This window comes from Helicoverpa zea, chromosome 2 (genome assembly GCF_022581195.2).
Source record: "Helicoverpa zea isolate HzStark_Cry1AcR chromosome 2, ilHelZeax1.1, whole genome shotgun sequence".
NCBI classification, from domain to species: Eukaryota; Metazoa; Arthropoda; class Insecta; order Lepidoptera; family Noctuidae; genus Helicoverpa; species Helicoverpa zea.
The window spans coordinates 4,244,972-4,268,956 of NC_061453.1; the positions used below are offsets into that span (position 1 = coordinate 4,244,972).

At 34.5% G+C, this 23,985-nt stretch overlaps 1 protein-coding gene across 3 annotated transcripts in view; it reads right to left on the reverse strand.

The window, feature by feature from the left end:
* Positions 1–23,985, reverse strand: part of LOC124636924 (GTPase-activating Rap/Ran-GAP domain-like protein 3) — a 113,542-nt gene that overhangs the window by 10,659 nt on the left and 78,898 nt on the right. For all 3 annotated transcript variants that reach the window (XM_047173211.1, XM_047173220.1, XM_047173201.1), the window contains exons 2-6: positions 23,781–23,850; positions 10,261–10,350; positions 8,486–8,567; positions 819–925; positions 2–133 (exon numbers count right to left, since the gene is read on the reverse strand). In XM_047173211.1, the coding sequence (XP_047029167.1) occupies positions 2–133; positions 819–925; positions 8,486–8,567; positions 10,261–10,350; positions 23,781–23,850 (481 nt within the window). The remainder of the gene's footprint in view (position 1; positions 134–818; positions 926–8,485; positions 8,568–10,260; positions 10,351–23,780; positions 23,851–23,985) is intronic.

A 23,985-nucleotide genomic window follows, 5' to 3' on the forward strand; every position in this document is an offset into this window, starting at 1 on the left:
CTTCTCTCGGAACCTTGTCAACTCTTTCCATTGAGGGGAATTGTCCTAAAATCTGTTTGACTGTGGGTCTTGTAGGCGCCTGACCACCACCACTATTCCAAGCACTCGGTGGAAGATATATTTTATGGGCACCCTAAAAATGCATAATTTTGTTAACAAAGGTACCTCTGACTGTGCACAAAATAAAAATTTAAATTTTGTTGTCGTTAGGGGAATTAAGAACAGCGTTAACATCAAGTTATTCAGTTTCTACTGCGAAAATTATGTCGATGCTACCGATCATGTATTTCCTCTATGCCTTTCTCTTACTCTCTTACCCTCACTGAAATCTGGATCACTATGACGTCTCGTAATAAACCGTCTGAGCTATAAACGCTCCTATGAATGGTTTCTTCCCAGTCAACAAATTTTATTGCCGGCCATTGAAACTAATACTAAAACGCCAGTCAAGGAGTAGGCAATAAAATCAGTTTTACTAATTCGTCAGTTCATAAAATGGTATAGCGATCAATAAAATTCAATCAAGATTTTTATGTGCCAATACATTAATTAGGTGTACAATTACGTAACACAATTCAAACTATTTCTTTAATTTTGTACGTTTGGTAAAGGGCGCTTCAAATTCCCGCTGACGTGCAAAATAGAACTGATTGAAATCTTGACGGGTGCTATAAATGTAAAGGCCCTTATTCCTGACTTCATGCTCAAGGAAACCAACTGTCAGCGAGAATGGAACTTAATGACTTACTTAAATAATATAGGTGGCTATGTTTGTAATAGGTACATCTGGTATTGGGAAAGCTAGAAATACATCTCACCATTTTATTGAAGAGTATAGCTCGTAAAAGGCCCGCGCCTCCTTCCTGCACCACACTTAGAAGGTATGGCTCCCTGGATCCATCCACTCCGATGTAGTTTTGATGCACTGTAAACATTTTATGATGCAAGATGTTATAGCTTGAAACACAACTGGAATGCAGCGCTGACTGCAGTCGTAAGTTTAACGATATGGACTTACACAGATTAGATATTGAAGTAGACTTTTCATGTGCCCTACTATATTTGTTAAAATCGTACATGTTTTATTTTCATTTTAAATTAGTTACACTGTTTAAAACTTTCGTATTTATACGTATACAAGATAAAATTACGAAATTAACCACTTTGGATCATATTCCAGGAATCGACACCTGCCGAACAGCGAACTACCAAAATTCTATCAACAGAGCAAACTTTACCTAGGACCTGCGTAAACAATTTGGGAAAGTGCCACTAAGCCTAATACTACTACAGTAAAGAAGTTGAATAAATGCTGGTTGGGCTTTATGTATTTAATAATTTTATGAATTCTACATAAATTATTATACATAGACGGTTATTTTTTCCGAATGTATAGTGCTTAGATATCCCAATGATTAAATTCTTTTGAAATGCCTTTATATACCACTAATTCTGTTTTATTTTATGCCACAGTTTGATAATTTTAACTCCATAAAATCACTATGTTTCTAACATCAAAGCTACAAAGCGATTTTCTCGTTTCAATTTTCAAATTCCAGGAACGTCATGGACGGTATAAATAAAATGGAAAATGTTTTAAAAGCTTTTATACCTATATTTTTATTTGGTACTAGCTTCTGCCCGCGACTTCGTACGCGGATCCTGTCCCTTATGCCAGCGACTACGGGGTCAGCAAAATCAAAGATCTGAATAGTCTGATATTGAATTTTAAGGGCCCGTTGACTTGGAAACAACGGAATACGCATAACCATTAGAAACGTTCCATATATTTAATTTTTGTACTTTAACGGCAAAAGCACAGCAGACTAAACAAAACGCTGAGAACTGAACCGCAATAGACGTGACCATAGGGATAAAAGTGGTGATTCTAATTAGTCCGCATTTAAGTTGTGAGTGGCAAAAATATTAGGTACACGTATTATTACGTAAAAAAACATTAAATAGATGACAAAGTCGTGGTGACTTAGTGGAAGTCGTGGTGGTTTAGTGGGTAGAGAACCAATCTCTCAAGTATGAACGTGCGGCTTTGATTCCAGGTCTGGCAAGTGCCTGCCAATGCAATTTTTCTAAGTTCGTATGTACTTTCTACGTATATTTTGGATACCAATGACCGTTATTTGGAGGGGATGTTAAACTGTAGGTTCCGGCTGTCATTGAACATTCTTGGCAGTCGTTATGGATAGTCAGAAGCCAGTAAGTCTTACCAAGGGGTGTTGGGTTGAGCGGGTAACCGGGTTGTGGAGGTCAGATAGGCAGTCGCTCCTTGTAAAACACTGGTACTCAGTTGCATCGTGACTGGAAGTCGACCCTAACATAATTGGGACGAAGGCTCTTGAGATAATAACGACAATAATAATGAGATATAGGCACCGCAGGACATCTGAGGCTGATGACGGGGAGTAGCGACCCCGCGGGGCTATATATACTGAGTTCTCCAGGGAGAGTATACTGCCCCCATCTCCGGCCGGTCGGAGTGAACCATGACGGGGGTAGGTCTCACGCCTCTGGTTTGGCTTGGCCGTCCAGAGTGGAGTCGCTAGAGCACTATTAGTAGCCCTGCTCGGAGGGTGGGTGCCTCATGGTAAGCACAGGGAGCGCGTAATCTGCGTTTAAAGTCCGCCAAGGTATCCTCACCCTTCAGCCGCTCATGTCCCTGTTGCCCTCTTGTTGCTATTCAGTGACTGGTTCCCGGGGGCCCAGTAAGTGAGGTGGCGAGTCTCCACCTGCCATTTTTACATGTACCTAATACATTGTCATCCACTAACATCCCATCACAATAGCCCAAGTAGTTTCCTCCATAGTTAGCAATAGTTTAGCACAGAACCGGGGATTGTCTTTTTTTTAACGACGTCCACCGGGGATTGTCCTTGGGTTCATTTCTATAGTGTATAAAGGGATAATCGTCGGTTTTGTGTCACCATTTAATAAAAGTTGTCTCAAAAGGGCTTCAGCGTGTTGGCTTCGGCCCCACGTTTGCCTCCCAAAAATTCGGAACTCTGTAGTCCCGAGGTCTGGAAGAGACATACAAAATAATAATGAGATATAACGCAACAATGTCGGAGAGTGGGGGCTCGTGACGCCACGTCTAGGTATGTAAAATTTGTACTAAGCAGTGACTTAACACAAAATTCAAGCGTGTTGTATATTCGTTATTATTTGTTTGTGAGAGAGAGAAAAGAAAAATACGTGTCCATTATTTAAGGGTTATCTAAAAGACGGACTAATTACTTTTTTTTGATTCGCCATACCTATTTCATAACATTCATTTCTATACATTTCAAGTGTAGTATTGCTCTTGAAGTTCCACATCAGGTGTTCCAGATCTTCGATGTTTATACGTCAATAGAGAGTGCTTATCAGATTGAACCACTTTTGCTAAAACGTCATATCTTCATATGCTATAGTCTAGCTGGGCCCCTGGAGTTCCACATCAGGTATTTTAGATCTTCAATTTGTACAAGTCAATAGAAAGTGCTTATCAAATTGAACAACTTTTGCTAAAACATCATACCTGTATATGGTACAGAGAAGCTGGGCCCTTGGGGTTCCACATCAGGTGTTCCAGATCTTCAAATTTATTATCTCAGCTAAAAATGCTCATCACATGAAACAATTTTTGCCATGGCACCATTTTTGTATCTCTTATAGTTTTGTTGGTCTGTTGGAGTTCTGCATCAGGTCTTCAAGTTTCGAAGATAAATTATAGCCTATATGTTGACCAGGCTTAATACTGATACAACAAAGAAAAAATCATTGAAATCCGTTCAGTAGTTCGGAAGATTAGCGTGTACAAACAAACAGACATACAGACATACAGACATACAGACATGCAGACATACAGACATACAGACAGAATTTTTTTTTTGGATTTGTGCTCCATTACTGTTTCTAAACCCCACCCAATTATTATTTTTTTAATATATTCAATGTACAGACACAGTTTTTTTACAGATTTATTATATGTATAGATTTCATATTCAGAATGTAAAGTAGGTTCGTGAGCGTTTAGTTAGGTATAAATCTAGAATAATGAGGGTCAAAGGGAGTTCAAAATAGACTAGGTTACTATTAAAGTTTGTTCTATATATGTATGGCCTATTATTTTGCGAACACATAACGTAACGCTTGTTAAGAACAACAAAAGTTCATTCACATTTATCTTAAATATGAAACCTCTATTTGATAAAGGAATTCAATAACTTGGGAGCCTTTATGCTCGCTTAGAGCTTGATATCCAATACGCCTTTTATTTCTATTGTGAGTACCTATATACATATGATATGTCTTCATAACGCGCTAACTCTTCATAAACATTTAACAGATCGTATGTGAATATTACCTACGTTTCCATGGTAGAAAATGATAATTAAACAATCATCAATAAATAAACTGCCTTTGTTTGAAACGCCAATGAGATCCGCACATTGTCCTAATTAATTTTGTGATAATTGCCGTAATTACCATAAAATTAAGGTTTGCGTAATAATTAATGATAAGGGGGGCAAGCAATAGATCCAAGTGCTTCCGTAACGATCTATTATATGCAAACAGGCAAATTATTATCCATCGGTTCCTTCTGTTCTGCATTTTCTTTACAATCAATAGGTAAATTATTGTACTGTACACTGATGACTAGATTACGTGCTGCCGTCAGTTAAAAACTCATTGGTCCAGGTTCGATAGATAAGTATCTGCTGCTGACATATTAGGCTCTATGATATATTTATTTTATTGTGCAAAACTTATTTCCAAGCAAGTACAAAAGTACGCTTGAAGGAATTTAATATCAGTGTTACGTGATACGTGTGATTCTTGTGTAAGCTATCAATACTGAAAGCAGCGGAGTTTAAACGTCTTGGTAAAGTAAGAAATAGTTTGTAATACAAAGAAAACCGTTTCTTTTACAGTTTCCAGGTTTAAATAAAACTTAATTTAGTTTTAATCGCGTGGTTATTACCTAGTTGTATTTCACAATTTAGAAACCTAATTTTTACTGTTAACATCTCGGTTGTACTTAGTAGGCAAGCGATGCATTTCAATACTGGTTATGTGGTTTTTGTAGTGTGGGCACACAGGTATTTAATTTGTTGATTTTCTATATGTAGAATTCAGTACCATTACGTTTAGAGGCAGTAATTAAAAAGGTACGTTCTGTTAAGAACTGTTGTTAGAATATCGATTATACGTCTGACAGTGAAGAATGTTAGTTACACTGAAATGTAAAGTCATTGAGATAAGACCTAAACAATTGACTGTTTGAGCCCGCATATAATATACTAATAAGCACCTCAACCGCTGTTACAAAGTTAGCATAATAACTACCTAGCTACCTGTGTCATTGACTCGCTGCCCTGAAATTAGGAACCTTCGTTTGTAGAAATTAATTTGAGTGTTTTACATAGTGTTATGTTCGATCAAAGATATAGGTAATGATAATAGAGCTATAAAAGCAGAAGTTTGAGCTTCGTGACGTCGGGATTATGTCACGCACGTACAAGAAAGGGGCTTATATCGGCGGTTATATCAAATTTAGTTATGAAAACTACGAGCTAGAGACTCTGAGCACGTTCGAAAAGCTTTTAAGAATATTTATAAACAATTCTGACGACTGCGGGAATGTTATATCATCGACTGTAAGAAAAGGCTTTTTTCTGTTTGTCAGTTTTTTTAGCAAAAGGAACATGTTTATGCTTTAGGCATATAAAGCTGAATACTCTCTAAAGCGTACCACCGCATTTTGCTGTCATATCCAATATTCATGATACACCGACGCAGTCCTAAATTGGACTTAGAATGGAGGGAGATTCTCAATTTGGACATTTATATCATGCGAGTAACACAATCCCCAGTCTAAGTGCACTGCATGCCATGTTTCTATTTTCGGAGAAGTCCGGTGGGAACAGTTCCAAGTTAATTTTGGGAGATAGTTACTTACACTAGTTTAGTATTTAGGTTATATGGAACCAAATGAAAATTATATTAAACGGTTTGTTTTGGAGTACATATTCTTTAATAAACTTTAAGTCTTGATGCCTGAAATAAATGGACAAATAAGTAAAACTGAAGTATTTTAGGACATACCTGTCCTCCTATATACAATGATGGTTTATTATGATTATGGACATAATCGATCTCATTGCGCAATGCGTTTGACTAAACTGCCATCTAGTCAGAAATAAATGAAGCGATTTTCGAGAGAATGTATCGATAAACGTCCACCAGGACATTGATTGAACCATCACCATTACACACTGAAACGGGAATAGCAATTTTTCACGTAAACCACGGAAAGGGATTTTGGTAAAACGCTGGGGATTTTTATATGTGGATCTATGGTGGTGAAGATTGTGAACTTTGGAAAAAGGGTCGCGGCATTTGTGTCCAGACAAGCTATTCGATAAATCTACAGGTTTGTAGGTGTCTGTATTATACATATGCACTGATACAGAGCTGTCTGTTACTGTTACGGCCTTTTTATCGTCCCAAAGCTGGGCACAGGCCTCCTCTCACATGGAGAAGGATTGAGCATTAATAGAGCTGTCTGCACAGCAAATTACTGATCAACTCATCCCTAATATACGTCTCTATATTTTCACTCCAAAATTAGAACAATTTTAAATTACTTTCTCTAGAACCTTCCAGTCTGGAACAACATAATCGCTTACTGTAATAAATTATAGGTCCAATAACAAAAGGTAGGGCACTGTCACAAACATCTGCTGGAAACGACTTGCTATTGTTGAACGTGACAGAATTCATTATCAAATCACAGGCGAATACAAGGGCTTAATAACGTAGAGAAATGTATTTATATGAAAGTTAATGCTTTGTGACTTGACTTCCCGTTTATAGCCATTACTACTAATAGGGTCATTCACCCCGACCAAGGTGATGTGTGACGCGAACTTTGGCTTAACAACACAAGTTAAATATCTATAGTGAATGGAGTTAACATTGATGGATATACATATAGGATATGAAACACTTTAGGGATTAGTTTTGTCCCGGCATACCTAACTTCTAAAGAAAATTAATTCACCGTTAGTGATTTCAGTATTCATCTATCTATTTACAAGTCTATATCTACTACTATTATATATTCAATATGGATCCTAGGTCCCGGGCTGTGCTTTCAAGGATCGGATAGAGAAGAAGAATTTATAATATTATTACAGTATAACAGTGGAATTTTTACTGTATACTTGATTAGTATGTGGGCTGTAGGGTGCCTACAGATAACAGATCTTTGAGCAAGAAAATTATACAGTGCTTAAGTACTCGTATCTACCTAATTTGAATTGTTATTTTATTTAACGCCGCCGACGAACCTTTTGAATCTATTAAGTGATGGCTGGGCATGATAAACGTTAGATATATTTAAATAAATTCGCGAGCCGAAAGTATAGTGTGTACATAATCTTTTCGCACAAAATGAATGCATGTGATTTAAAATTGTAAACATATAGCTTTTCTTCATATTAAAATATCCCAAGCGGTTTTAACGAACTTTAACTAAAAGGATGAACTTAAACTTAATGTCTACTTGTCTGAAGTTCACAGTGTAAGTTTATAAAGACGAGACGTGAAACTTTATTTAAAGGAAAGATTTCAGTCATCGCTCCCTCACGGATCATGTATTTTCTTTTCATAAGATATCCACTAGGAATAAAATTACTCGAACCGCCACTGAAACAACATAGTATCCAGATAGTTTCTATTTCAATCGTGTGATTACTCATTTTCTACACGACATTCATGTTATATTTCAGAGGCCAGCACTAATTATACAAATATATTTGATATGTGCGGCTGTGAGCTCATTAGTAGTGTCTGTCTATTCAGCGAAAAGATTCATTCTGTGCGAGTGTAATTTGGTCAAGCTTACTCTCTCATTCATATTTGCTTGCTTTCGACGGCGGTTTTATGATTAGTTATAAAAAGTGTCAAATCGCTTATTCGTCGTAAACAAAGGTGGCAGAATCTAGGCTTTCAAAAATATATGTAAATAAGAGCTTTTTCTGAAAGAATTACAATAAAAATCTATAAACACTTTACGTAACAAGCTGAAGATATACACTGAATAATACATAAGATACTATCTGGTTTAGATTAGTACAAATAACATCGTTCACTTACGTAAATTGTTTGTTCAGATAGGCGCAAACAACGCTTATTGTTATGGAATATGATTTACAAATATGCTTGTTTTGGCTATGGAAAGTTCTCAGCTTAACTAGGTCAAGTTTTGAAGAACTATTGAAAAGACGGTCGGCTGCCTTGGCAAGCAGTTAAAACCTTTTTTATAATAATTACAAAATGAGCCCTTCAACTTCCTTTGGACATTGTAACAAACAGTGTAAAGAATCGAATTGAAGAATGTTTAATTTGAAAAGACTTCTATACAATACGAGTACCTACCCACAACTACAATAACATCAAAGAAAACAAATTAATTAATACTTACTTTTCCCAAGAAAATACTTGAAGTACCATCGTGTCTGAAACTCCGGATTTTCAAGTACAGGCGCGCTCGGAGGTCCAAATAACTGGAAAAATATGAAACTGAATAATTCTGGGATTTTCAGTGTACGTCAATTAGCATAAACGTTAAAGTATCAATGGTGGGCTGCACCATTATGACTATAACGATAACCAAAACACTTTCAGTTGTGAAATCAACTATTTGACCAATGGGCGTCAAGTACATTGTAGTTATGTCTTGGCTATCGTTAGGGATAGTTAAATTAGTAGTACAATAAACCCTCGTTTACTTGGTAAACGAAAGCATGTTCCTTATGCACCTACATTATGCTGTTTTCCATCGGTTTATTTACTAATATCCGCTTATTGACGTAGATTCCGTTTTGATTAAAACCTCTATTTGATACAAATTGATAGCCTCATTAGCTCCTTTACGTATATCCTATAATTAAGATTTCTCAAACATCTTGACTTAATTCAAACTCACCTTGTCATGTCGCTAAGTAATACTCTAAAGAACCTTCATAGATAGATATTGTAGGAAAAAATCGAATTCTTGACGTGTTACACTATTGAATTTTATTATCACTCTTCAATCAAACTACTTTAGCTAAAAGGTCGTCAGCGAAAATATTTTACCTATTATCTAGCTATATGAACTTTGTTGTAGCTATAGTGTTGTTGTAAGGTGAAATATCTCATATAACTTGTAAATAACTATAGGTATACCTATTATTACTTAACAAAATAGTTATCTCAATCTAATCATAAAATAAATTAGGCACATCTGATAGGAATACAATCCTTGAATAATCTCTGGCAGAAGCCTTTAATTAAGACATAAAAACTTGTCGTTTAAACGTAAAATTTTATTCCAAAACGACTGTGGCTTCTAAACTTTGCGAAATTTACTATCGAGCATCTGTCGAATTCCCTTTTTCTTGCAAATTCGAGGCATTTTTACATATTTACTTGACTTAAAAAAAAATTACCACGTAACTGTAGGTAGGTACATTGACCTATAGCATACAGCCAAGCCTTGCACTATATTCTCCATAATATAGCTATTATTCCTACGTAGGTAATTACCCCGGCTGTGCACAAGCCCAGTAAAGCAAGACACGTGTATAATATATGTAATCATGTGAGACGAATACCCTTCTCAAATTCCTCAACATATGAGCGCGGGGTTGCTGGATATTTAGCAATAAACTTTTGACAAAAGCCAACAATGATTTTTGGTGAGCCCTCATTTCGCTATACAACTTTTTCCCTCATAACTCATGTCTATTTTACGTTTGTACGTTTTTGCAATATATATATAGGGGGAGTGAGTAATTACGCTTGTTATGTCATTGTGATGATTTATTAAGAGAGCTCTAGGGAGCGAAGCTGGGACGGGTCACTACGTCCCAGAGGAGTTTTAACGCGTGGCTTTATCCCGAATACTGATACGTTTTATATCAATTTGAAATGTTTTTATTATTGTCGTCTACTACAAATGACCACGTAAAAGCTGTAAGCTAATTTTTATTGAACTGAACAGGTTCTCCCGGTGTTCGGAATTTCCTCGAAAACCCGGATAAAAAGTAGCCTAGGTAGCTGTTTCCAGTAAACGATGTTTGATTTATTACAATATTTTAAAGAGAAAAAGAACTAATAACAAAATTATTAGTTTGATAACATATAGGTACCAAAGGAAAAACCTAATTAAAACTAAAAATAAATATTAAATTAAAGTTAATACAAAATTCTTACCTCATCCTTCTCCCCCAATGAGTTGCCGTTTTCAAGGCGATACCGCCGGGCCACGGCATCCAAAGCCCCCGGGTCGCCTGACGCAGACAGCTGCGAACAAACATTCATATTAACTGACATACATCGTTCAAGTATTAAGCGACCTCATTATTAGTAAGTCATGTTGCCTCGGAAGCAGTAATTGGCGAAAATTATGGCCTACAGCGATACAACAGATGATGTTTTAGTAATTACCAGTTGACTTGACACTTGAGATTGGTAGGTTTTTGATAGGTATTCACAAAATGTTAAGCGTTTATAGTCGGTTAATTGACAGAGACTCGTTTAATTATAAAATGCCTCAAGTCAAAATTAAAATGTAAATAACAATAACAAAAAATATTAATTATAACGAAAAATGTTTCTTCAATAAAATAATTAAGGTTACTTTTTAATTTTGCGCAACTAAAATAGTGTTCCTTTTTCAAAAATATGATGTAAACATGTCTCGCTAGTGTTATGTAAAGAGGTTTTATCAGGTTTGAATTATTTATTCACACTGTAGTGTTACTATAAACGTCATTTTTTTATTATAATCAAACAAAATCAACGCCTTTTCAATACCCAAACAGCCGGTACTAGAACTCTTAGATAAAATAAGTGTCATTTTCACCCTTGAAGGTAAACAAGTACGGAAATAAGTTGTTATCGTACATACTTTATACAAAATATTATATTCGAAGAAAGAAAACAAATTCTACTCAACAATTCTGCTTCTATTTTGGTTACTTGATCCCGGTAACTGCGAAGTTTTCCAATTGGATGATACGAATGGAAAAACTCAATCACGCGGATGAAGACTGTTTGAAAGTTTTGCAAGTTTCAAAATGTTTGTATAATGATATACGATATTGGGTTCAGATACGGCATTATTGGCGCTTGACTTATTTTGTAGGTATAATATACAATTGAGAATAATCATATAACTTCTTGTAAGAGATTAAAGATTTTCCTTAATATCTAGATAGATTCGTACCTACTTCAGAATAAATTCAACAAAGTGTGAGGCTTAATTAATATAAATAGGATAAAAAATATTGAGAAACAAGAAATTTAAAGGTTGAATCACGAAAGAACATTACTCATATTAAAATCAAATTCAAATGAAAAAATTGTTCTCTCGTGATTTATACAACTTATTGAACATTTCTTATTCTTATGAATATTTGATTGCGCTCCAAAAGCAATGCCAATGAGACGTTATGAATATTTTACATGTCATTATTTTGTAATAAAAAGGAATTATTATGAGTGAAGATACTCCAAAAATATTAAAGGAATTTTTCCTACGAATAAACAACATTTTCTCATAAGATTGTGTTTTTGCGAATGATTAAACTTCAATCAAACTGATTAAAAAAATACTTGAATTTAATGTTACTAACTTATTTAGGTTTTATGCTAAATTGACACATATTACATGTCTTTTAGATGAGTATGATTGTTGCTATTGAAACTGTTATTGACCTTCCCATTTCTTTTAGAACACACTCTATGTGAGCAACTTTTGTTTATGTTTTCAATATTCAATAATCTTATCTGTTGCTGTCTAATAAATTAATCTCTATATTAAATTAATTCTTGCATAACTATTTAACAGATACCTTTATAATTTAATTATTATCCTCAAGCATCCCTCAGTTATCTGATTTCTATTAAGCAAACAATGCCCGTTATTATGTTGTTGGTCTAGAAACAATGTATTGAAAACCATCTTTTATTAATCTATGTTTTAAGCGAAAACAAAGTTATTAAGGTATTTTGATAGATAAGCTAAATTGAAAGTTATTAATCCGAAAATAGGTGGCAAATGTTAGTAAAAAGTGTTTTAATAGATCGCTGTGCTCTTACGAGTTGGCAAAATATAATAGGTAAATCAAATCGTATTCCTCGGAAAGTAGGCCTCGCATTAAGACGCGGTAACTGCCATAACGAATGGCGAATGGCTGTAGGCGCGTTAGTGATAGTGGTTGATATATCGCACTTTCGTTTAATATCCCTTAGCTACTCCATAGTACCCTAGAGACTGTTTATAATTCCCGCAGGGTTATATTAGGACCTTCTCAGATATCATGGTGTTATTTTTCCTCTTTATGTAGGTATATTGAATCAATTCTTACTCTGATCTTTTACGTCTCGTAAATATGTTAGAACAGGCTTGGAGCAAATTACCCACCGTATGGGCTACATCACATTTAACATACATTCTGTAGGAACGTTGCTGCCTCAGACCAGCCTATACGTTCTATTTAGTGTCAAGTCCGCCTGGCAAGTAGTTAATATAACTTCCAATAACTATAAACAGACAGTACGGCCGCTAAATACACCAACAAACGCGACGCCATTTTCACCAGCATGGTTCATCATAAAATGTGCATCGATACGATAATGGTGCGTTTTGACAGATTATATGCGCGCGAACGTGGCGGAATCGCGTTACTAAAATTGTTTATGGTTGGGTAGCGAATATCGGTTTAACATAATCCGTGGAGTGTATTTAGAGGACTCCTGATATCAGTATGTGGAAAGTTTCAGGATACAGAAGCCGGCTCAATTTGATTTTGTATTTGAGGAGAAACGGTGGATAAAAAAGGTCTATTTGGAACGTGTAACAAAAGGGATTCGCAAATATATCCTACAGGATCAGGAAGGTTTATCCATCCGTCTTACAACTCTAAAAGTATTTTGGAATATTGTTATTTAAACATTTTCTCTGAGCACCGGCTTTCTGTGAAGCCTACAAATTTTTCGTGCAAAAATCCATCAAACGAGCTTTTCGATATTTCTCTTCAAAAACTGGGGCGCACCGTTCGGCCTAAATATAAGGGTCAGTTCATATTGCAAAGTCACGCGGCTTCGCGGAAAGGGCGTGACGTAAGATACAATGTATGCTCATGGATCGTCGTGGGTCAAGGCGCCTTTACATACTCAATATAGTTAACAATCCGATACAAGTTATTAGGGTTCTTATACAGACTTTGAATTAATTTGATTGTCACATTATTGTCATGCTGTACGTTGTACTGTGCCTACGCTTACGTGTCAAATATCCTAAAATTGCAAGCTTTTTTAATCAATTTTTGTTCTTTTGACACCAGGGTCAACCTACGTGAGAATCCAACTGGATTATAAATACGAAACTTTCAATATTGAACAGTTCGTTATGTAATGAATTATAAGACTTGCCGATAGTTAGCCGTTTTATTATCTAGTTAACAAAGTTTCTTGATTAGTCTAGATAAAATGTTGATTTGAAGACTATTAAGGACGGCTAACGAGTTGTTTATATGAAAACTTGTGCAAAGGATAAGTTAGTTTCGTTATAATAATTAACAGTGTCTTGTTATACTTAAACAACTAATCACTGCAGTAGGTAGGTATGTCATGGAAAAATATGGTAATAAGAAGTTATGTGGGTAATTTTTTAGGTTCATTTCGCTTGACTATCGAGTCATCTTTTTATAAGTATTTTATCTAACTGTGACAATTCGAACTCACAATTATGTTTGTGAACCGTTTTCTCCGTTATATACCTATAAGTCACCAATAATAAAGCCACAAAGAAAACTGTCTATCTGACCTACCTATATCTTAACACGGGTCGAAAAATAGTTCTATGCTTCAGTTAACACTGCTGAAACACTGCCAATCCCGCATAAATCTTCCCTCAATCACACACTTACCAAGGTATATGAATTTCCATAGTATTTTAGCGCCACATTTGTACAAAAGGTCTACTTTGACCCACGTCTCGTATATCCTTGAGTGAGCGCAACCTCAAAATTTTAAGAATGCTGTAATCCCTACGCTTTTTACAAAAATAAGCAACTTTTTCTACGTTCATTGTGGTTTGTTTAGGGGCGCTATAAAGATAAGGTGCTTTAAATGTTTGCATTTATAATGCTATATAAGAAGTAGAGGTCTGCACATTAGTACGAGTGTGCGGATTCAATTTCAGGTCAGGCAAGTACCAATGTAAATTCCAATGACTGAAACAAGATGAAGAAAAACATCTTGAGGGGATTGAGACTTAAAGTGTGAAATCGTCAATCCACATTGATTTTAATTAATTTTTTTTAAAGACTGACTGACACTTAATACAAAATCCTTAAACTGCCTGAATTATATCGGGTGTGTCATATCTAATCACATTAAATCCTATCACATATATTTTAAGGTATTCCATAAAGAATTAATATTAATCTTGGAAATTGTGTTATAACACTTTTGTTTGAAGTTATATTTCAATTTGAATTAACTTTAAATTGTATAACAAAACAACTGCCTTGTTTGTTTAGAATTCAATAAGTTTTGAGCCTCTCTGCAAAATATTTCGGATTATTGTAGATTTTGAGAATTGCAAACAAATATACAGTTGCTCTAAATATGTAACAAGAAAAGAATTAGTTACAAGGGTAATATTTTTTACAAAACTAATTAAATATATCAAAATAAACCCACCCTAAAGTTGACTGGAAAGAATGCCTGTGGCATTGAGTCCGCCTATGTAATATTTTTGTTGCATAAAGTTTAAATAAAGAAATAAATATCACTACTACACAACTTATCTAACCTATTTGTTTTCCTGTTTGTACTTTTGTTTTGGAATCGGTTCAAATTATTGCCACGATCAGTCTTACTATATTTGGCCTACTTGGCATTTAAATAAAAAAAAATACATTTTAATCAGATACAGACATTCGTGGACTAAATAAAGGTATAATGGTTTCTGGGAACTCAAATCCCTATCCACGATAGGCATACATTTTAATTGGGTCACAAAGTTAGTTGCGATCAAACGTATTGGTGAATGAAAACAAATGCGAGAAACTATGATACTGTAACGACCTGCATGAAAAAACGGAATTTACTTCTTCAAAATATTCAACTGAAGAGTTATCGTATCGTACGCAAATATCTGATATACTATCTATATATGCTATCTTCAGCATTTTTTTCATTAAGTAATCATTTATTTTCAGCATGAGAACATATGCTGTCGTTAAGTTGCATAATTAATTTCATTTAGTAGGTACTTCCTTACTGTTCTTAAATATCAGATCGTAATAAAATTGGCATTCCTTAGTATCATGGCTGCGTAGCGTCACTACTACGACGTAGCTGTCGTAAATGCTACGCTTGCTACGATGCCGTAACCGGTCATTGATCCCCATACTAAACAATACCTACTATTACTCCTACATAGTATTGGATGCTATCGCTAGTTGGATCAGTGCCCAGTTTAGATGAAAACCGTAAATCCATGGTAAATTGTTTTCATTTCCTACATAGTTTTTTGTTCAGGGAATATGATGCGCATTTCATGTTCGGCAGAATTTGATTAACCTTTGCACAAGTTTATTAACCGAAGCAAACTTCTAAAGGTCAAAGCGCCAACTGAATATTCCGCGAAGGCCGCGCGGCTGAATGAAAATTGATAAACATATTGCTTACTCATTTCTTTGTACAAAGAGCGGAAAAAACGTATTACCCAGCAGAGGCGAAGTTTTCCGATAAAGGTGACTTTGTAGCTGACGCCGATATCGCTTGTTTTATGAACTATGAAAAACTATGTTTCATCTCGGAACAAATTGCATTTACTATGTTATATAAAAAGGCAGTATATGTATATTATTATCGTGATGGTATTTATTATTATAGTAGTGTATATTTGTAGTGATTAAGTTAAACTCATCGAGGCGTTAAATTAACTTTAAAATACAGTCGGTATGAATGCGCTCTCACTTCATTGAATCGGTTGGCGGTTAATTATGTCGACTACACGTAATGAGCTACTCTATTTATCATGAAGTTTGTTGTGGGATAAAAAGACTTAAGTTGTTGGAATTTAATGAATAAAGCTACTTCATGGTCTGTCACTGTCCCAAATAAACAGAACAAAATGAGTTTTATTTTTGGGTCTAATGGAGTGATTGTCTTTTTACATAATAGGTATAAAGAACGTACGACGAATATTAGGAAATAAATAACTGTTACTGAAAAAATATAACAAAAATGGCCCGTAAAAAGAGTGCATGCTTCATTCAGGTATTCATATTTCATAAAAGTTAAAACTTTTATATTTACGGCGTAATATCTGGGAGTCAAAGGCTACCTTATAAAATAATGTTAATATCGGCGGCCCTTGTGTGAGTGCCTTTATTAAACGTAGGGATGATTAATCTGACTTATTACCTAGATTATTCCCTGCAAACTGCCTTTAGATAGACTAGGTTAGTGAAGGAGGTTTGCTTACCACAACAATAAAACTATTTTTATAAATAGTTCTACATTTGAATCGGCCTTGATCAGAAAAACGGTTAGGTGGTTACAACATAATAGATGTAATCAAAGTTGGAAATCATAAAGTTCTCTGTGAACCCCGACCCCGGCAATAAAACAATGAATTCACTCCAGAAAACCATTTCCTTTGAGAAAACTCTTACAAGTACTCACTATCAGATTTTTTCCAATTTCTATTAAAAGCCAAGACTACTTATATATTCAAGAACTTTCATTAATACAACGTTATTTTGCTGAAATATTTCAAATATCGGGACATTTCAATTTCGCCAATAATATTTGATCGAGTACTAGGTTGAGAGCGATCCTTCAATTAAGCAAACTGGTTTCAAAGAAATGCGTTTAATATGGATCTTAAGAATTAATCGAGTAGTACATTCCGATTGCAACTCGATTTACTTGAAGTGCTTGTTAGGTCATAACATTAGTGCACGAGCTAGGCTTCAGTGCCACTAATTACCACTTCAAATCAAATTAATTCTAGTGTAATTAGCTGCAATGCGTGGCACTCGATATAATAATTGTATTTTGATTTTGTTGAATAGAGTTTAGTTGCTGATTTTCATTAATTAACAGAATTTATAGGTACACCTCTGTGATAATTTCAGTAGAGGTCAATTTATGATATTAATTTCTCCTGTAGTGGGTAAGTTATGAGCTTATAGAATAATCCTACTGTCCATTTCAGTGACGTTATCTTCTGTGGTCAACCCTTTAGCTGCCAAGTGAGACACGTCTGGCGTTAGTGGAGGGTTGACCTTTTTTATCTCATGTATACGTGAGAAGTTTTCTTTTTCTTTATTTTCTGCATTTTGTTACATGATTTATTTTACAGTGGAGTGTCATCAGTTTTAACACGTTATTAATCTATGTTGCCTGCATTGCGGACGTTCTCTAAAATTACTTCAGTATGTAGGTAAACCAGTATGTGATTAATGTTCACTGGTGATCAAAGACCAAATAAAACGCCGAAACAGTGGGCCAACAAGTAGTAAAACAGCTTGATTTTTGCAAACTCAGCAGTGCTGGACGTCTCAGGAATATAATATTGTTGAAACCGAACTCACCGAAAACACAATTCAGTGTGTGTGTGTTTTTTTACAGATATTTATACTTTAATAAGTATAATCAATCTCATATGGCCATGTGATCACTTTAAAATGACAGAAATTTGAACTTTTGCAGTTATTCTGTTACATCCCATGCCTACACACTCAAGCCCATTTCCCTTTGTAATATTACTAACTAAATTCAATTAAATTTATCAACCCCATTATTAATTATAGCCACCGGAGTGCGATAAATGATGTCACCGAAGCTTCTCATTGTCAACCGACGTGACGGTTCAATTGTTTCATTCGCTCAGATGACCCCGTCAGATTAATTGCCTAATTAGTACCGGCCAACACTATGATCTTGTATCGATAGGTTATCGATTCCTGGATCTATTTACAGCATTCGATTGTGGACGGAATATCGGTATCGGTTTGTTTAACTAATTAATTGCGAATTGCGTAGTCTTGGTCTTAGCTTTTGTGATAGATATATTTGAAGAGTTAGGCAGAATTGTTAAACCATAATGAATTAATTTTTGATCAAACTAAACCATAATTGTTGACATAAAGTTATAAGATAGTTATCTATTACTATACTTACTACATTATACATTATTATACAGGTCTTGAAAAGTAAAAGGATAACACAGCTTTCGTCAAAAAAGTAATGGTAACGGAATTAGTTTAGCAAAACCATTTGTAAAAAAAACCGACAGCTGTATTTCAGAAACCTTTACAGGAAAGTGAGGAAAAGAAAAACGACACTCAATTGACGAATTGTCGAGACGGAAATTGGTCTCCTATGACTAGACTGAGGTGTGAAAATTATGTCACTATCAAAAAGACATATTATATTTCTAGAAAAGTTATATACTGACTAAGTAGGTGCATAAATCAAACCCGAAGATAAGTCCCGATAGAAAGTCTTATCTTTCTGCATGTGGTTTATGAGTTTTTGTTTTTTTAGTGTAAAGGTCTTTAGGTTTGTAGAAAATGCAATCATGCTATGTTATTATAAAAATATATTTATTTTATTCAGAAAACGTATATCAGTTTCAGAGAATTAATTTCACGCATGCCTTCAGTGTGAATCCATTAATTGGACTGAAATTATAATTGTTAGTCGGAAAAACCATTACGCGATAATTTATATATTCGATTGAACGTCGATTTTTCGATGAAAAACCGCTGGCTGGATGTGTAAAGTATAGTAATATGCTACTAAGCGATGTTACCTATATAATAATTAAATACCCAATCATCAAATCTTTAATTTTAAGCGACCTACAATTAGATATTCATATATTAACTCGATGAAGCAAAATTAATATTACGGTTATTACCTATTTTATAAGTCGCCTCTTTAAACCGTAAACGTATTATGTGGGTGCTTATATATCATTAGGGCAAAACCCACCGAGTGACCCTTTCTTAATAGGCTTGTCAAGTATGGTAACTGCGTTTTAATATACCTATAGCAACATACTTTAGTTACAGATTTCGGATTTCAAGATGTGTTCAGGCCTACTCATATCGTAACGAGTAGAGCCAATAATATAAAATAAACAAAATTCTTTACTCATTTCATAAATAACTGACAAAATAAATGACTAATAAGTATGCGTGTTTAAATTTTTTTATCCAACATAAACTCTGAGCACGTGTAGGTTATTTAATACATTACACAGGATGTACTTATTGCCTATAGGTATAGAACGTTTCCTCATCAAAAACATACAAAGAAGGAGGTCCCTCTTTCATGTCACTGTATTTCAAACTCTATAGTAGTTTATAATATGTCATAGCTATTTATTTATCTTTCCCTTCAGGCACAGTCGGCTTTTCACGTTTATCTCAGAAAATTGAGATACCGCAAATAAGGGATGAGCTGTCCAAAAAAACGTTTGCGAACTCATTGTAGTAATCCTGCTTGCGTGAAATTAATTTCATTGCTTTTGTATATTTGTTTACAAAGAGATTATTATAAAATTGTGACGCAAAAAGAAATAAAGAATTTATTTAATTAATCCCACATGATAGACGGAGGCCATGCTTACTGTGGCACGTAATAGAATTTTCTGAGATTTTCTAAATATGAAATAAGTAATTATTTTTAAAGGCTACGTGGAAATCACTAAATCAGTCGCTTTATTGTATACCGTACCTATTTTATAACAAAAGGTTCGTTTCGTTCCTTTGTGCGAAAATCACGTTAAATCATATGAAGGTTTCATAAAAAAAATAAGTTACATAATATGTTACAAGTTAGTAACCAATGTTATAGACCATTATGAGGTACTATTAACCTAACACATTAAAATCGTTATCATTTATTTCCATTTTCACATACAGGATTCAAAAGATCAACCCGAACTCGTAATTACTAGCAGACCGAACCTTAAAAGGCTGTCAGTAACATCGGCATTATTAACGCAATAAAACTTAATACAAAGCAAGTGTCTATTCACTAATAACGCAGGACAATGAGCCATTGTGAGCAGTTATCACATAACAATGGACGCACAATTGATACCGCCTTTTAAGCTGAATCATCGCGTTAATCATTTATATGTTTCAACATTTAAACGTGTTTAGGAGATGGGTGGTCCTTGTATACCTAGCTTTATAACAATTATGCCCATTTTCACCAACAATCTCTTAATCTAAGTGCCACTTAGAATAAGGGCTCTCCCAATTTTGACATAAATAACTATGGATAAGGGATACCTAAACTTTGGTGAAAACGAAATTCTTATTAAGTGTTCCGTAAATGCTCTTAGGGGATCCCTTAATTTAGGTATTTGTTGGTGAAAATGGGCATTAGAGTACCCATACGATGCAAACTAAACAGTTGGCCCAATTGTTTGTGATTAGTTTTGAATTCAATCAAAGTTTTTAGTCGGTCTGACACAGGCCAATTACCTGGTCGTTTTCATGTCCGTCCATAAATTTCCATACTTATCAAACGCCTAATCAAACTGTCTCCCTAATAAAAATTCTACAGTGTGCTGGGTACCCTTACTATTGTTTTGTAGGCTTACAGGTCTGACAAAGGCTTAGATGGCTAGGTGGCTAGGGGGCTAGCTAGGTGGCAGGCGCGCCAGGTGCAATCTTGTCATTCTGTCGCATCTGGTAATCGTTTCGCTTAAACAAATTCTAACTTTGGCAGTAACGTAAATCGGGGCATTTGAAGTCGGCAGATGAAAGATAATTTTATTTTTTTCCAATATTTTATTTTGAGCAGCGACTGTGTAATTTTATGATCAGGATTAAATTATAGGCTCTTTAAATAAATAACATTTTATTTGGTAGATTGCAAAATTGAAAGAACACTTAAATATAAAATACTTACAAATAAAAAAAAAATTATACCTACAGTAGCAGGTATGAGATTTTTCTTTCTATATGAATCGTTAATAAATTCACGTGTATTAATTAAGGCTGACTTCATTCAGGCAAAAAGCAACGCTAATTAATTGCAGCAACTTTGTACTTAACCTGTGAACTTTCGTTAATTAGTACAATTCACGGTATTGTCCGACTGTTTTTCATTATAAACAATCGCGCAGCCCCTCTAATTTCAATAAAAAAAAATTCTCCTTTGTCTTTGAGACTTGACAAATGAATTTTGGCAGACTTTGAGCAAAAAGTAGTTAGTTATCTAACCTTGGATTTACTTTCGAGACGTTTCATAACAGACAGAAAAATCTGGTTAATTATTAATTTAAAACTCTAAAATAAGATTTAAAATAACTGAAAGTTTTATTTGAACGGCCTTTTACTGTACTATATGTTCATTTAAACAAATTAAAGATACATTTAAAATTAAGGTCGCATCATAAAGTCGCTAGAAACAAACCCTCTTTAGTTCACTAAGACGAATGTTAACCCACTTACCTGAATTCTAGTTACAAACAAAACTAAATAGAACAAAGTTTGAAATAATCGCTTCTACCACAACTATGAGTCATCACTTCACTAGCTTAACAATAAAACATAGCATGATAAGAATTCCAAGAAAAAGGGACTTTCAAAAGCATGTTAGCTATGAAAGCGTAAAAATGCGGCTTAGACGGTCGCTCTCGGTACCACTAGCTTCAAATTTTACGGTTTACCGACGTCGGAAAATTGCAGCCACTCCATATATTTATTTTATTGGAGTACTCAGACGCTTTAGAATATATTGTTATAAGGGAACTTGATATTCCTCGCTATAAAGTTTGTATGCATGCAATAATGAAACGAATGAACTTCGTAGTGCATTATTTACGTCGCTCGAGTGATTCTAACCTAACCGTCTTTATTTATATGTCTTGAGAATTGTTTTGACTGGATAATGAACGTTTAGTCTTCAGAACTGTAATGTAGCTTTTGAATGATGCTTTAAATAGATACAAGTATACTTAATAAAATATTCTTTGTATCTGTTCGAGCTCCAGGAAAAAATATTGGTCCTCATAAACAAAAAGCTCTCAAGGTTTCAACGATGGTTCAAGTATACCTAAAATTATTTAGGTATTCTGAATTTATATTTTAGGTTTACCATACTATAAGCCCAAACGATGATAGGCAATACAAAATCAGCCGACCGAAAAAGTAGTAGACTCCTATTTACTCCCGAATAAATATTGAAATTGGAACATCCCAGTGTAAAATATGATTCCGCAAGATATCTAGAAACGGTTCGTATTTCACGTATTATACACAGCAGCTGTAAATTCTGAAGCTAAATGTCCGTTACATTTGCCAGACGCAACCACCGCTCAGCGGAATCCTTTCCGAATGTTTCACTGAACATTTTACCTGTTTTGTGTAACTTTTGGTATTCGACTTTAGCTAATATTGACTAAAATTATAAAAATGAAACTGGACGATGAGATAAATGATTGTTTAACATATTAAAACACATAGTTGCACTAAACCATGTAGTTTACCACGAATATCTTCTGATTAAATAGATACTATAATATATAATACACATATATATACTATAATATAATAGATACTATACATAATCATTGGAAAGTCTGGAATCTATGGAAAGGAGTTATCTCGGGACGGGGCGGGAGTGAAAGCGCGGGCAAAAGCAATCTTCAAAATAATCTTCAAAAAGTAAATAACAGGACATGGTTTTCGTGATTTCGAAATCCAAAACCGTTCTATTTGTATATTCTGGTCAAATACTTGGCCTGAAATGAAAACAGTAGGGGGTTCTTATAATAGATAGAAATAAATAAAACTCTTAAACGGACAAATTGCCGTGCACTAATCACCGGTCAGTAGACGGATTCCTTACTAATCGTAGTTTGTTGTTGTTTAAAGAGCTTGGCTAAAGATTTACTTAAACTAAGTTTTATTAACTATTTACGACCTAATTTATAAGAGAAAGGGATACGGAAATCGGCCCGAGTTAGTGAACACTTCAAAAAAAGTTATACGGCCAGGGCAAATTATAGGAAATAAATTTATTAATTGGCCCTGGCCCTATATTTTTTTTTACTTTAGAGACTCTTGGCGTAGACTTATTACTTTATTTATTTCTTGAAGTGATATGAGAAACAAGAAACACACGAGATATTTCTGTGTCCCCACTCACATCAAGATATTTTCCAGAATTTAATTGCCAAAATTCGCCAAAAGATTCAACTGACGTGGAAATTCTATTTTTTCTTCCTTTATTAAATTTTTGTAATAAATAATGATCATCTAGGTTGTCTAACCACTCAACGATCCATTTTAATTAGCGAGTTGAAGTGTTCTTAACTAAGAGAAAAACGGAGGCTTCCTCGGCCTTAATTAACACTAGTTACAATTTTTCTTTCTTTCCTTATAGAAAATGAATAGAACCGTCGGTAAATCTTAGCGTTCTATAGTCTATAGGTACGGAAGAAAAAAGATTTATTGAGGAAATAGCTTTAGTTTGTAACATACTAGATACCAATAGATGCGGCAGCGGTAGAAGATAGAACAAGACGTATGATTAATGACAATCCAAGAAGTTCGTACCTATACACTTCGACATGTTTGTAGCTCTGTCATTATAAGCTAAATATTTCCAATGTATTGTAATTCTATAGACCGTTTATGTCGTTAGTCATATCGTAAAAAAGTTATGTTACTTACTTGTTCAACAGATCCATACTGTCTTCTAGAAAATACTCCTCGTCTCGAGATTAATTCGCTTGCCGATGATCTGTGGACAAACAAAGATAAACATTAGCATTAGCGTTCCATAAGTCTACAGCTAGTAATTATCAAGAGTTTTATGTTACAAAATGAGTATTAAAAACTTTAGTAATTCAGTCAGTTATTCAAGCAACTGTATTAT